Consider the following 17,136-nt stretch of genomic DNA (forward strand, 5'->3'; position numbering starts at 1 on the left):
CTTATAGAACCATTTCTGTAAGGTCTGACGAGGCTGTTAGATCGTAAACACGGTCCAACATCCGAAACATATGTAACCAAAGAGATAAAACGGTAATAAAAAAAAATAAATAAAACATATATATATATATATATATATATATATATATATATATATATATATATATATATATATATATATATATATATCGTCTGCAAGCCTAATGTCTTCAGAGGGGCAGCCATCTTAAATTCTTCACCCCACTTGGCGGTTCCACTTTTGTATTATTTTTTGAGAAGGGGATGTTCTCTCCAAAAATTTTCAGAGACCTTACATCATCCCGGATATTTTATTGATATTGAGCAGCAAGTCCCATATTTACTGATTTGATATGCAAAAGATATTTTGAAAATAAGTAGATTTTGTGAAGATACGCAACCCAAATATACCATCCGTTATATCATTCCATTTTTTTTTTCTGCATTGCTATCAGCTTTCATAAATATTTACTTGTTTACCGGCAATGCTTCAAACAAACTACGTTTATCTTTATGTATATTTTTTTTGTATTTGTTTTTCAAAAGCATTAATATGTCGCTACACATTCATGATCATGTTTCGGTCAGCCAGTTGCAAGTAACTAGAGACCTCTCCAGGAGATACTGCTTATACGGATGTAAAGTTCGTAATTTGGCTGACCAAAACATGCTCATAAAGTTCCAGGTTATTATCTGGAGGCACATTTAAAAGATGCAACCTCGGTTTTTGTTAAGATATAGATCTAGGAGAAGGAAAACTCTGATGCCAAAATCTGAGGTCTATCGTCTGCTCTGTTCAGTGACAATCATTTGCACCGACTGAGTTTAGCAGTTGTACCAAAAAGTGTGGCTGGCTCTGCAGAAAACCTTCACCGCCATAAACAAATAATCTGTGTGGATTTTGGACAATTTAGTTGTGTGAAGTTTATTTGTTGGAATCGACAGGAGAGTCCATTTACATATATATATATATATATATATATATATATATATATATATATATATATATATACTAGCATTTCAGCTCGGCGTTGCCCGGGTGTTTGGAGGTGTATGTTGAGCAAAAAAAAAAAATGGTCAATTTTTTTAAACTTTGACCCCTATTATGACCCCTAACATTTATTGTTTTGGACTCGAATCAAGTTATTAAGTTAGATCCATGTCGAAGGAACCTATCTCTAAAATTTCAAGTGTTTAGACCAAAAATTGACGGAGGAGTTTGGTAGAGTTCTCAAAGGTCAAGTTGTTGAACTTTGACCCCTTAACAGCCAAATTTCTGGACGCAAAACAGATTACAAAGATTTTCCCAAATCTCAACACCCTGTATATTAAATTTTGAGTCTGTAGACTGAAAATTGACAGTTATTGCGTAGTGAAATGTAGACACACACACACACACACACTTTCATATATATATATATATATATATATATATATATATATATCAGTGATTGGGCAATTCTAATATTTTTTCCGATTCTGATACAATTACCGATTCTGTTCTAAATTACCGATTCCGATTCTTTTGAATTTCTGAAAATATATAGTCATTAGGGTGGGGGAGTTATTGCAAAAACCATGAAATGTGCACATATTATAATTTCGTAAATGTAGAAATACACTTATGAAGATGCTCTATAGTTTTTAGTTTTACTAATAGCTTAAAATCAATAAATATTTATCATTGCATCATTAATATGAGCCATGAGAAATGAAGCTTTAACCAAAAACAAACAAATCAGAACAAAGAAAAAGAATCGTTTTTAGCATCGGAAAATAGGCTCACATTTTTTTTGATACCGATACCCTTAAAAGTTCCAATTTTTTCCATTCCTGATTCCGATTTTGATTAATCGTCTCAACACTAATATATGTGTGTATGTATGGTAGTTTCTTACTAAAAACCATAAAGTGTGCACGGTAACAAGCAAGATAACAAGTGGAGGAGTATTTGCTCTTTTCTCCCTCTTTTAATTTCTCAATAACTTGCCTCCTCTCACGATCAATCTTATTTACCTCATTCGATTTTCGTGACGTCATTCAATCTGCATGACTATCCAGTACACAATGCTTTTTATGACGTCATCCACTGCACGCAATGCATTTCGTGACGTAACCCAATCTGCATGACTTTCTCTCTCCCAATGCTCTTTCACGCAGCTTCAGTCCAACGACAAATCCATGATTGGATGCATTTCCAAGAAATCTGAAAGAGCTCGATACATCAGGTTAAAGCATTCCGTTTGCCTGTTTTCCTTTTGACTACAATTTGGTTGTCTTCAAGTCCAACGTAAACAAATTCTTAATGAACCGTTCCCTTAAGTAATCCAATTTAACAAATTTCCACCACTAACGATTACTATATTATCCCATTGACTACTGTGCACTCAGTAACCCTTATCCTCGAATGGCCTCCGGGACTTGATAAATGGTGACCCCCCCTATGTAAAAAAAAAAAAAATTGCCGAAAGTGCTACATTTACGCAGTATAGATATTATTCTAAGGATGAATCAGTCACGCTGACACAGTTAAGTGGAGCATGCTGACATCCTGGATAAACCGTTGTAGAAGCATGGAGGTTTTTAATTATAGGATGGTTGGCCGGCCAAGGAAAATTTTATTTATTTTTTTTTTTTATTACATTTTCACCCCAAACAAGGCACGTTGCCACTTTGGTGTAGGGGGCTACTATCAGGGCCAGCAACTACTGGGGCACTATGTTGGGATTTGGGCAGCAAGATGTCAGTTCACGTTACACTTGAACTTCTGCATGTCAGTACAGTTAGGGAAGCAGGAACCTGGAATGGAATTCCAGAGTCTAGCGGTTCTGAGGAAGAAACTACTGGAGTAGAAAGATCTTTTACATCTAGGGATCTCTATTGTGTGGGGGTGGGATTTAGCTGCCTGTCGGGTTTGTCGAGGGTGTTTATGTCGTGGGGGCACAAGTGTCTGCAGTTCGTCAGAGCATTCACCATTAAAATTTTAAAGCAAGCGATTAAACAAGACCGCACAGAGGGAAATTCAGAAACAGTTGATCTGCTGGAGAGTAATGTCTGTTTCATGGATAAGAGAAAAGTGATGGAGAGAGAGAGAGAGAGAGAAAGAGAGAGAGAGAGAGAGACAGCGAGAGAGAAAAAGAGAGAAAGAGAGAAAGAGAGCACTTGCGGATCACAACACAAGTAAAAAATTGTTTTTTTTTTCTTGAGTTGAGGATTGAGACTTTGTATTATTATTCTCATTCCTGGATTGTTATTCTCACAACGTTTCGGCCGATGTAACCTCTGATCTTCATCAAGTACATGTATGCTCCGGAATGTGCACAAAATTTCAAACTACTCCATGGGGGTAGCTTGATCTCTTTCCATCGGCCGATATTTATATACTTAACACAAAGTTTAATCTTGCACAAGTCCATATGGTGAAAGAGGGAAAAGTCAACGCCTCAGTGAAAGAGTCAGGTTGGTCTCTAAAAATGACCTGGGCAGCCCATTTTTCTCCATTGTGTTTAGCAATTAGCTAATTTCTTCCCAAAGAGGGAAGGCAAGGCCAGGGAAAGTGGACTACCTAAGACATATACCACAGTCCAACAGATAAAAGGCCACCAAAATATCAAAGCTGACTTCTAATAATAGTCTGAGCAGCCCTGTCGGCATTCTCCAGTAAGAGCACCCTAAGCAGTTAGCGATTAATTAACTCTTTCCTAAAGAGAGAAGGCAAGGCATGGGAGGGTGGACTACCTGAGATATATACCACAGTCTGACAGATAAAAGGCCACTAAAATATCCAGACTGACATCTAAAAATAGCTTGAGCAGCCCTGTCGGCATTCTCCAGTAAGGGGCCCTCAGGTAGTTGGTGATTGATAATTAGGAAGAAGAATCAGCAGGGAATTTTTGCAATAAAAATATTTTCCTTCTCCAAGATGGAATCCATCTGTTTCCATCAGTCATGACCGGATAGAAGTCATAAATAGGTTTTAATTGTAATTTTAGTATCGTTTGTACACTCATGGTGCAACGGATAAAGTGCTAAGTGATAATCAATTCTAAGTGACGGTCTTCTGGGATCTGAAGGTTCAATCCTCAGTTCAGGAAGAATATAATTTAGAATGATTTAAGACATCTACTTGTTAATGTCTGATAGGATGAGAACAATATCCTCCCATGGATTAAATATTAGTGGATAGAAATCTTAAGTAATTCTAGATTATATTCGTAGTATCCTCCATATTAAGAACTAAACCTTTTAACTGTAGAACTGATAATACTTAACACTTTATCTGTTGCACCATGTGTACAAGTGATATTAAGAATTTTTTTTTTATGGAAATCGTTCCAGACTAGGCATGAAGCCATTTGATGTAAGGAGTTATAATTATATATATATATATATTTTTTTTTAACAGATCTATTTCGAATTTTTCCTGTTCTGGATTTTTACCATCTTTCCCGTTGGATTTTATAAGATCCTTTTTCTCCCTTTTTTCCGTTTCTTGCTTTCTCAATCTCCGTGAATCCCTTCAATCTGTCTCAAACTGTTAAATGACTTTTTTTTTTATGCAAATATGATAAACTTCATATTATTTGTTTTCTGTGATACATTAACCTACATAATTTATTGTATATTTTGAAAACCTCTTCCTTCTGATGAGAAGAATTGCATTTTTCGAAACTCCATGGAATAAGGTTTTTCTTGCTTTATTTTTACTCCTTGTCAAATCATAAAAATTTTGTATACCTTCCTTACAGGTTTAAAAGGTTTTGTTGAAAATTTGATTAAATTTGCAATATCAAGATTTTTATTTTATATATATATATATATATATATATATATATATATATATATATATATATATATATGAAATTTATTTATACAAACATTGATGGCTACATATGTGCATACATGTTTCTGTAATCACCTGCGTTGGGGGATTATGTCTTCAGGCCAAGAATTATCGTCGAGAACTCTCTTGGCCTGAAGATGTAATCCCCCAATGCGGGTGATTACAGAAACATGTATGCACATATGTAGCCATCAATGTTTGTATAAATAAATTTCATATACCTGCTCTGTTCACTCATTGAGCACTCTTTGGTAGACACATGTTGTTTTATTGGATGTACTTCTAGGAAACTAAACTCTACTGGCTAAATATATATATATATATATATATATATATATATACTCGGGTTTTTTTATATTCAAAAGTAATGGACTAATGAATTCAACGAGGTTGTTAGATAGTGCTCAATAAAAAGAGCTGATAATACTTGTTTATTGTTATATAAACATGCTCACATCCCGCTGCTACAAATAGCCACTTGTTTCAATCAAACAACAGATATGATGATATCTGTTGTTTGATTGAAACAAGTGGCTATTTGTAGCAGCGGGATGTGAGCATGTTTATATAACAATAAACAAATATATATATATATATATATATATATATATATATACTACTTCAAGGTAAAAAATTAGCCAACAGTAAGTGTTTATAGAATAGATTCGGACCCAAAAAACAACAATTCTTCCCCCTTTGTCAGAAACATTGCTCAGGGAATGTGAGGACAAAAGAACAAAATAAGAATTGCTTCAGACTTCTACCTGGTCATATGTGAGCGGATGATAACAATCTAGACTGTGGAGTGTTCAAGTTGAAACTCCGTACAGATTAACAAGCTTTGTAAGACACAGCTGAAGAAACGTTGTAAAAATGACGTCCAAGATGTGGACGTGAATATTGAAACAAGTAATCTCATAAATATGGGGTAAAGTTAAGAAAATTAACGTAGGATGTTTTTAATAACATGAGAAATTCAATAATTTAGTGAAATGTGTGTAAATTATAATAGTATGATCTGAAAACACAATAAAAAATACACACACAGATTAATGTAATAGAGGCACTGGTGTGCAGGAGTCTGGTGATGCCCTAGTAATGCCTGGGAGGAGGGCAACTTCTTGATTGTATACCTGGAAGCTGAAAAATATTATGAGAAAAAGAGGCAGTTTGAATATGAGTGGATGTTTCTCTGAGGTAAATGACCCCCCCTCCCCTGTGCACACTATTGACTAAAGGTCAGGTCAGGTTATACTGACTAAAGGTCAGGTCAGGTCATCTTATATAGGAGGATGTTATGCCTTTTGTACAAATTATGCGTTATTTTTCTTGGAGGGTGATGTTGCAAGCTAGTTTTAACTATTAGTACTTCCATGAGCAAATTTGCTTTTCTGAAGAATCATATATCTGTGCAACACAATACCATGAGGTTGCTTCCCAGATGACTATAACATGGTCGTTTTCAAGTTCGAGATTAAAAAAAAAAAATTTAACAAATTGTTTCCACATATTAAACTAGTCGGGTTTGGTAGAGAATTTTATTTTAATGCATTTTATATAAATTATGTTTTCTTTTCGTTTTTGCTCATAAGTCCCTGCATGTTAACCATTCTGTTAAAAAAAAAAAAAATCTTATAAATTGTTTCTACACGTTAAAACTAGTCGGGTTTGCTAAAGAATTTAATTCTAGAGTGTTTTATATAAATTATGTGCCGTTGATTATAGCATCTGCATTACCAGTTGACAGTAATTTGAAGAATTTGAAGAATGTATTTGTGAAGATGAAACTTTTCCTTTTGATCCACTTCTCAAGTATGGTGTAATAAGTTATGGTTATTGGTGGCTGAGAAGGTTTTTTTTGTAGTTGTTAAAAGGAAACAGACTCAGTCATGCTATGATTAAATGGTACCATCCATTTACCTCTTCATTCCACTACAGACTGGAGGTAGTTTTCTAAGGATTCTGCCATTACTGTAGACGTGTGTGGATCCGTTTTTTTTCCTTCATGCCATTGGCAAATATATCCATCTCGGACACAAAGTTATCATGGAGGCCGTTTATGAATATCAGGAATAATAGAAGTCCAAGTACTGCCCCTGAGGCACTCCCGCATTAATATAATACTGTTTGGATGCATGTCTATCAAGGGCAACCTGGATTTTCCCTTTATCTAAGAAGGATCTGTATTTAGCATTCGTCCAGAAACTGATGCTGCAGATATATTTGGAGATAATTTATATTCTATGCATCAATCATGAATAGATAATGATGGTGAGGACTTGGAAGATTTGATGTAAGAGGAGGGGACCCAAAAAAGGGAGGGAGGGGAGAAACCTGATGCGTATGGAAAAATAAATAAAAAAAGAACATGTATGACTGCACAAGAAAAAAGTGCATTTGGTTCTCCTTGATATGTTGGTTCAGCAGTTGGACGTCGGTCAGTTCATTCATGCTTGCCAAGGGTTGCAGCAGCTATAACCACTGGACAGTTCTGAAGATGGCAAGCCCTCATCATTCACAGAGAAATTAAAGAGATTCTGTCCACTTCTTTCAGGGAATCCTTGTTGATCATCATATATTCCTTGAAAAAAGCAACCGTGCCATTCCAGCCTTGCTGTAATTTATAAAAAAAAAAATGTAATTAAAAAAAAACTAATTTATGAAAAAAAGTAATTTATGAAAAAAAATGTAATTAAAAAATGTAATTAAAAAAATATCATTTAAAAAATATGTAATTAAAAAAAATGTAATTAAAAAAATCTAATTAAAAATATGTAATTAAAAAAAAGAAATTTATAAAATAAATGTAATTAAAAAATGTAACTAAAAATGTAATTTATAAAAAAAATGTAATTTAAAAATTGTAATTTAAAAAAATGTAATTAAAAAATGTAATTAAAAAATTTATAAAAAAATGTAATTAAAAAATGTAATTTATAAAAAATGTAATTTAAAAAAATGTAATTTATAAAAAATGTAATTTAAAAAAATGTAATTTATAAAAAATGTAATTTAAAAAATGTAATTTATAAAAAAATCAAATTTAAAAAATGTAATTAAAAAAATGTAATTAAAAACATGTAATTTATAAAAAAAAAAAAGAAAACAGGGAAGTTTATTTAAATATTTACAATTGAAAGACAAAAGACAGAAAATATTCCTCAGTTTAGGGATTGAGTTTTTTATTTTTATTTTATTCTCATTTCACCTAAAACAAGGCACAACGCTACTTAGTCATGAGGGGGGTGGCTACTATTTGGGACCAGATTTGCAGGAATACTATTTATGGAGCTGTGTCAACAAGATGTCTGTTCACATTACATTTGAATTTCTGCATGTCAGTACAGTCAGGGAAGTAGGAGCCCAGGAGGGAATTCCAAAGTGCAGCAGTATAAAGGAAAAAAGCTATTTGAGTAGAAGGCTTTACAGCATCTCGGGATCACTACAGCATGGGAGTGAGTTTTTGCTGCTTGTTGCGTTTGTCGAGGGTATTGTTGTCGAGGGGGTACTAGTGCTTGGAGTTCGTTAGAGTACTTAACATCGAAATATTTGTAAAACAGACACAAGGATGCCAGGTTTTGGCGATGGGACAGAGGTTGGAGTTTAGTCGATAGTTCAGAACCTATTAGGTTGACAACTCTTTTTTTTTAACCTTGTCTAGGAGTGAGAGACTAGTGGCAGATGCACCAGCCCAGATGTGGCAACAATACTCTATTCATGGACGAACCGTGGTCTTGTAGAGATATAGGATACTCTCAGGTGTGAGTAGCCTTCTAGCACGGTAAAGAGAGCCCACCTTTCTTGCAGCAGTCTTGGCAATTGTCTAAATGTATTTGTTCCAATTCATGCTGTCTGTGAATGTTAACCCCAGGAGCTTAAGGGAAGTACTTCCAGGCAGTGTATCATTAGCCATGGCAATCAGTGGTTGAGAAGATTTCTTGTAATTATTAAAGGAAATAAGCTTAGTCTTGGCAGAAATGAATGTTACCAATTAGTTACGACCCCATTCCACTACAGACTGGAGGTCTTCCTCTAGAGCTTTAGCAATTTCCTTAGATATGTTTTTTTTTTTTTTTTTACACAGTGATCACCACTTATCAAGGCCCGGAAGCCACTCAGGGATAAGGGTTATTGCAAGTACATTACGTTAGTGTGGAGATTTGATGGAGTGTTTACTTAAGGGGGCGGTTCATTAGGAATTTGTTAACATTAGACTTGAAGACATCCAAGTTGTAGTCCGGAGGGAAGCAGGCAGACGGAACAGAGTTCCACAGGCGTGCAGTTCTAAGAAAGAAGCTTTGTTCATGGAATCCACGTTTTGATTTAGGCACAGATATAGAGTGGGGGAAATTTTTCACAGTGGATTCAGCTAGACGGGTGTTTTTCGTGAAAGATTGGCGAGGGGGGACCAGGGATTGGAGTTCAGACGAGCACCTGCCATGAAAATAACGATAAAACAAGGATAGGCTCGCAACGTCTCTTCTGTGGGAGAGGGGTTGCAGGGTAGAGAAAAGGGCATCCCCTACTAAGCCACGAAGTCTATTTTGTACTCTGTCAAGGCATGATAGGCTGTTTTTGGCAGCTCCTGCCCAGATATGGCAACAGTATTCCATCCTTGGACGTACTTGGCTTTTATATAGATAGAGAATTGCATCAGTAGTGAGATATTTTCTGGAGCGGTAGAAGGACCCCACCATCTTTCCAGCGACCTTGGCAACAGACTTGATATACGTGTTCCATTTCAGATCAGGAGTAAAGGTCAAACCCAGAAGCTTGTCAAAACACGGGGCCTCACCCAGACGAGAGCCATCCATTTTTTTTACCTCGTGTCTGTTATAGAACGTGGTGTCACCAGCAAAAAAACCCTTCTCAGAGAAAATTTTATCAGGGAGGTCATTTATGAATATCAGGAATAATAAATGTCCAAGGATTGACCACCGTGGTACATTTATAGCATGTTGTTTTGATGTACGACCATTTTTCTGGATTTTCTCTTATCTAAGAAGAATTTGATTATGCTTCGTCTACATCCAGTAATACCATATGATTTTATTTTCATGAAAAAACCATCATGCCAAACCCTGTCAAATGCCTTAACTTTGTCTCTACTGACCTAGCTTCCCCTGCCTTATCCAGTGCTTAGTATATACGTTCAGAGATTACAGTTAGGATATCTGCAGTAGAACGGGCTTGTTTAAATCCATACGTTTGGTTGGATAAAAATTTATTGTCTGTGAGGTGGCGGACTAGTGCTTGATTGATTAAGGATGCAAAGATTTTGGCAAAGAGAGGGAAGAGGCGAATGGGGTGATAATGGGTCAGTTTTTTCGCCAGAATTCTTGTAAACTGGTACAACAGAAGCAATTTTCTAACAGTCGGGAAAGCAAGATACATTAAAGCATTTATTGTAGAGCTTGGAAAGAACCAGAGCAATCTCAGCTGCACATTTTTTTAATAGTTTAACAAGGATAATATCGAGCCCACATGCCTTTGAGGTGTCTAGATTTATGATGGCATCACAAACAAAGGAAGAGTTGATTTTCAAGTCATCAATTGTGGCTGCTGTCTGCAAGGAAAGATTTGGGAGGGAGTGACCTGCTGGGTCTAAAGTGGAGTTTGAGACAAAACGTCAGGCAAACAGATTTGCCTTTTTAGTCGCTTTTCAGTTTTCAATCTCAAAGTTGTTGGATAGTGGGGAAATTGTCGATTGTCCATAAAAAAAATCTATATTATATTTCTTTAAATCTGTCTGTCTGCTCCTTCCGCTTTTCCTTTGAGCCAATCTGGTTGAAATTTTGTGCTTACGCTGTTTATATAAGAGTGCTCAATAATAGATATAGCGTTTTACTAACAATAAATATTTTTTATTTATACAAAACATTTAACCAAAATTATACAAAACTGTACAGATTCCGCCATTTTTTTTAAAACAAAGTTTGAGTGTTTACTAATCTGTACTTTTACCATTGAAAAAAATCTTGCAAATCGTTGGCATATCTTAAAACTAGTCGGTTCAGAATTTCATTCTACTGTGTTTTATATCAATTATATGTTTTTTAGGGAGGTTACAAGTTCCTGAGTGTTAACTATTCTTCACACATAATGTCTTTCATGACATTATTATTATTTTTTTTTTTTAAATTGTAAAATAAAAAGTTTTTCTTCAAAATCAAATAATTATATTTTTGAAAAAAAAAAAACAATAATAATATTTTTGAAAAAAAAAAACAATAATTATATTTTTGAAAAAAAAAAATAATAATTATATTTTTGAAAAAAAAAACCCAAACAAATAATTATATTTTTGAAAAAAAAAAAACAAAAAACAAACAAATAATTATATTTTTGAAAAAAAAACAACAAATAATTATATTTTTGAAAAAAAAAAAATCATATTTTTGAAAAAAAACCCCAAATAATTATATTAAAAACAAAACAAAACAAAACAAATAATTATATTTTTGAAAAAAACAAAAACAAATAATTATGTTTTTGAAAAAAAAAAATTATATTTTTGAAAAATAAAAACAAATAATTATATTTTTGAAAAAAAAAAACAAATAATTATATTTTTGAAAAACAAAAACAAATAATTATATTTAAAAAAAAAAAATTAAATAAAAGTAAAGTTATTTCAAACTTACAGTTACAAGAAAATTTTTATCTTCATCTTCCAACTTGAAGTCAGTCGTTTCAATATAACCAGTGTTGATGCCAACTGTCCGGTGTTTGTCTCTTTCCTGAAAAATATGAACATGTTGAAAAGAATTGGATCATAGATTTTAGATGCAGGTTTTAAATTGCGAGTTTTAGAAAGTTGACCTCAGGTTTTTGATTGCAGACAAGAGCCATACATTACTCTCATTATTAGTGATTGGAACGATAAAATTGTCGCCCTAGAAAAGACGACATGATTCCATTTCCGTTTGATGAAAACCGGTTTTCTTTTTTTTTTTATTGCAGATCATCTACTAGTTGGCCAGTTGTGTACAAATCTCAAGAGTGATAAGAGCTTTCTATCGTCTGAAAGGGACATAATGTTTAACAAGTGAAATCGGAGATGTGCCGCTGTACAACTCCTGCTCTCTACTGATCCATGGTATGACAACAGGACCATTGCCAGCACTCTCAAAATACATCACTGGATTACCACAAATAACAGGGACGTGCCCAAGGTGATGAAAACAAAGTTTCCGGCCACAGTTATGGTATTTGGTGTGGTTTCAAGTGAGGGCCACATCATGCCACCTCAAATCTTTGAAGTCAGCTTGAGAGTTAACATCAAAGTGTACTTGGATGTGCTGAATGATGTGGTCATCCCCTGGTGCAATCAGGTGGACGCTAGCAAACCCTGAGTGTGGCAGCAGGACATAGAACCAAGAAAACTGAAACCGCAAAATTGTCAATTCCACACAAAAAAATGGTAATGTCAGCATAGACTGCTGCCACACTAAATAGTTGTGAAGGGTCAAGGAGGATGGAAAGCCTGAGGAGAGAGAGAGAGAGAGCATTAACCTGACCTCCGAAGGAGTAGTGTGAAAAAGACTGAGACCTTGGGGAGGCTTGTTGTCACCAAAATCGTTTTCCTGTTTTCCAGCTGACTATAATTGGGTCGTGTTCAAGTCCAACATAAACAAATTCATGTTGAACTATCTCCTTAAGTAATCCAATTTACGAAATGAAGACTAATGATGATTTCCATCGAAAAATCAATAACAAGTGTCTGTTGCAATAATGCAAATTCACTTGCAAAGGTTATCGAAAGAAATATTGGAAATCTAAGGAGACTTGTTGTCACTCAGATTCCTGGGAACACTATCGGTTGTTGTCAGTGAATAATTTCTGATGAGGACTTGTATGTATAACTCCTAGTAAGTACTACTACTACTACTACTACTACTACTACTACTACTACTACTACTATATACCAACAACAATAACAATAATAACAATAATAATAATAATAATAATAATAATAATAATAATAATGATGACTTACCTCAACAAACGCTCGTTTCGTATTAGTTATCAACGTTTCAAATAAGGCAGTTAAGAACGACTGCAAGTCTGTGATGTCCTGACCATTATAACCTAAAAAGCGAGACTGGACGTCGACTCCTTTGAAGCCAAGGAATGCAACTAATTCCTGGTATTCAATCTAAATAGGAAATGAATGAAACAGAAAACATTGGATAAACATTTTGGAATAAACTTTCGCAGACAATAAAAATTGAAATCTCTCACTCCCTGGGGCAAAACGTTTAACCTTTCACCCCTTGGGGCAAAAAGTTTAACCTCTTACACCCTGAGGTAAAAAGTTTTACCTTTTACCCTCCCTGGAGCAAAAAGTTTTATCTTTTACCCTCCCTGGGACAAAAAGTTTAACCTCTTACCCTCCCTGGGGCAAAAAATTTAACCTCTTACCCTCCCTGGGGCAAAAAGTTTAACCCCTCACTCCCTGAGGCAAAAAGTTTAACCTCTCATCCCTTGGGGCAAAAAGTTTAACCTCTCATCCCTTGGGGCAAAAAGTTTAGCTTCTTACCTCCTGGGGCAAAAAGTTTAACCCTCTTATACCTGGGGGCAAAAAGTTTAACCCCTCCCTGGGGCAAAGATGAGTTAATTTGTCTGTACCAAATTTCTATAATAAGATAATAAGACTTGCTTAAATCATTTGCCCACGTATGAAGTATTTTTGCCACATTTGATGCATCTGCCACTAATCTCTCTCACTTAGACAGAGTTCAAAAAAGAGTCACCAACCTAATAGGTCCCGCACCATCAGCTAAGCTTCACCTACTGTCCCATCAACAAAATGTTGCATTCCTCTGCCTGTTTTACAAGTATTTTAATGGTGGATGCTCCGACGAACTACAAGCCCTTGTGCCCCTCTCAACGTAAATACCCCGGACAAATGTGACAAGCAGCAAAATCCCACATCATACACTGTAGAAACCCCAAGATGCAAGAAAACCTTCTACTCTAATAGTTTTTTCCCCAGAACTGCTAGACTTTGGAATTTCCTTTCGGGTTCCTGTTTCCCTGACTGTACCGACATGCAGAAGTTTCCAGTGTAATGTAAACATACATCTTGCTGCTCAATTCCCTACATAGTATCCCTACAAATTATGTCCCAGATAATAGCCCCCTACATTAAAGATGCGATGTGCCTTGTATGGGGTGAAAGTATAATAAAAACAATTTTGTTTTAAATCACATAGGTTGTGAAAGATATTTGTTTTCAATTTTCAACTGCTAATCTATGCTAATTTTATTCTTATTTTTAAAAACTTTCATGATAGGATCAAGTAGATGTGGAGCATGTTTTATGGCTGTGGTTTTGTATGTGTGAAAGAATTTGTTGACAAAGGGTAGGCAACTCTACAGCAATAAAACAGAAACTAACTCCAAGAATACAAAAATATCTATTGAGCCAGTGACTTTTTTTCCTTTCTTTTCCAAACAACAATTAATACAAGTAATATAAACAATCAGCCCTCATCTCAGAAAGGAGTTTTGTCGGCATACGAGTTTAGAGTGAGGCAGCCATTGAGGAGGGAGACACAGGTATAATGTTATGTGATGGCCCTTTGGTTATGATCACAGCGTAGTATCTGTGTTATGTTGTGGCGAGCAGTGCCAAGGATCAGAATGACTATTATGATTAATTGTAAAATTATTTAGGACAGGAGTTGTCTCTGGGTCCAATGGAATCATCTACGGACCAACTAAGGAAAATGTAGGAAGAAGGTTAAGAATTGCAGACTCCAAGACATGGAACACTTGGAAATAAACATCAAGAAATGATAGCTCGGTATTTTGAGGGTTTCATTCGAAAGAAGATGTTTTAATTTTTCACCCAAATGTGGCAACAATACTCCATACATGAGCGAATGATTTAAGCAAGTTTTATCATCTGTTGATGAAAAATAGAAATTTGGTACAGGCAAATTAACTCGTCCTTACCCCAGGGGGTGGATTAAACATTACCCCAGGGGGTAAGAGGGTGAACTTTTTGCCCCAGGGGTGAGGGAGTTAAACGTTTTGCCCCAGAGGTTGAAAGGTTAAAATTTTTTCTGAAGGGGATGAAGGGTTAAAAATTTTTCCCCAGGTGGTGAAAGGTTAAACTTTTTGCCCCAGGGGATGAGGAGTTAAATTGTTTTCTCCAGGTGGCGAAAGGTTAAACTTTTTGCCCAAGGGTATGAGGGGTTAAACTTTTTGCAGGCTGCCAGAGGAAAAATAAACAATAAATAAGGCATGTGTCAAGCAGACAAGGGTGTTGTTCATCATTATTAAAAACTGTTATTGCCCCATTTGTTTTTTGTCGTGAATATGTAAAAACACCCACATACACATAAAAAAATATTAAATATACACGTAACAAATCGACACGTGACAACACCCCATATACAAAGAAAAGTAACTGTTCTTATAATTCTAACCACTAGACGATACACGAGCATCGATTATAGAAACACGTATACATTATATATACTAGACATACATAAACACCCGATATATAAACCCGAAACACAACATTTGTTCGATTTGGTAATACAACAATAATTGTTTACACGAAACCAAAAAAAAAAAAAAAAAAAAAAAAAAATGAAAGCAAAGAATTTAAATTTCAAAGCTAAAAATAAAACTCACTTGATTATTTTTGTTGATGTCTAACCTTTCAAAAACTGTTTTGATATCTTCTTTGCTTTTAATTTCTTTGCCAAACAATGCAATTTGGTCATTTATGGTCATGTCGGAATCCTGGAAAAGGAAATAAAAATTGGTCATTAGATGAAAATACAACAAAAAACAAAACAATTCAATCCAATAGAATGGCACTCACCCTCACAACTAATAACATTAAAAGGGAGTCGTTAAGAACTGTAACATAGTGCATATGAGTCTGTGGAAGCGGTATCCGAAAAATGCGCATATGAAAATTAAGAAGAGTGCACAAGATGAAAAAGGGGAAAAATAGAAAAAAGATACCACATACTTGGAGAAACAAAGTACAACGTGGAAGAAAATGTACGTGTAAAATCGAGGACAAGAATGGGCTGGCTGTGGCCAGCATGTGGTCGGAAAAAGGAGAAACGTGATCTATGCTAGATGGACATGTAGCAGCAAGAGACTTCTTAAGTGGTATCAAGACGAGAGAGTAACGGTAATAAAAACGGATTTTTAAAAATTTCTTTTTAATTTCATTTTTATGAATTATTAAAGTAAAGTTTTATTTTTATGAATTATTAAAGTAAACTTTTATTTTTATGAATTATTGAAGTAAACTTTTATTTTTATAAATTATTAAAGTAAACTTTTATTTTTATGAATTATTAAAGTAAATTTTTATTTTTATGAATTATTAAAGTAAATTTTTATTTTTATGAATTATTAAAGTAAAGTTTTATTTTTATGAATTATTAAAGTAAAGTTTTATTTTTATGAATTATTAAAGTAAATTTTTATTTTTATGAATTATTAAAGTAAAGTTTTATTTTTATGAATTATTAAAGTAAAGTTTTATTTTTATGAATTATTAAAGTAAAGTTTTATTTTTATGAATTATTAAAGTAAATTTTTATTTTTATGAAATATTAAAGTAAACTTTTATTTTTATGAATTATTAAAGTAAAGATTTATTTTTATTAATTATTAAAGTAAATTTTTATTTTTATGAATTATTAAAGTAAACTTTTATTTTTATGAATTATTAAAGTAAAGATTTATTTTTATTAATTATTAAAGTAAACTTTTATTTTTATGAATTATTAAAGTAAACTTTTATTTTTATGAATTATTAAAGTAAACTTTTATTTTTATGAATTATTAAAGTAAACTTTCATTTTTATGAATTATTAAAGTAAATTTTTATTTTTATGAATTATTAAAGTAAACTTTTATTTTTATGAATTATTAAAGTAAACTTTTATTTTTATGAATTTTTATTTTTTTAAAGTAAAGTTTTATTTTTATGAATTATTAAAGTAAAGTTTTATTTTTATGAATTATTAAAGTAAAGTTTTATTTTTATGAATTATTAAAGTAAAGTTTTATTTTTATGAATTATTAAAGTAAACTTTCATTTTTATGAATTATTAAAGTGAACTTTCATTTTTATGAATTATTAAAGTAAACTTTTATTTTTATGAATTATTAAAGTAAATTTTTATTTTTATGAATTATTAAAGTAAACTTTTATTTTTATGAATTATTAAAGTAAACTTTTATTTTTATGAATTTTTATTTTTTTAAAGTAAAGTTTTATTTTTATGAATT

General features: G+C 33.4%; 1 protein-coding gene across 2 annotated transcripts in view; it reads right to left on the reverse strand.

The window, feature by feature from the left end:
• Window positions 1-6,379: 6,379 nt before the first annotated feature.
• LOC145263871 (uncharacterized) overlaps window positions 6,380-17,136 on the reverse strand; it is a 212,734-nt gene continuing 201,977 nt past the window's right edge. For both annotated transcript variants that reach the window (XM_080120947.1, XM_080120946.1), the window contains exons 10-13: window positions 15,511-15,621; window positions 12,860-13,018; window positions 11,505-11,600; window positions 6,380-7,474 (exon numbers count right to left, since the gene is read on the reverse strand). In XM_080120947.1, coding sequence (XP_079977073.1) covers window positions 7,376-7,474; window positions 11,505-11,600; window positions 12,860-13,018; window positions 15,511-15,621 — 465 coding nt within the window. In that variant the 3' untranslated portion in view covers window positions 6,380-7,375. The remainder of the gene's footprint in view (window positions 7,475-11,504; window positions 11,601-12,859; window positions 13,019-15,510; window positions 15,622-17,136) is intronic.

The sequence above is a fragment of the Euprymna scolopes genome, chromosome 39 (assembly GCF_053919585.1).
Source record: "Euprymna scolopes isolate OS-2025 chromosome 39, ASM5391958v1, whole genome shotgun sequence".
In the NCBI taxonomy this organism is placed as follows: domain Eukaryota; kingdom Metazoa; phylum Mollusca; class Cephalopoda; order Sepiida; family Sepiolidae; genus Euprymna; species Euprymna scolopes.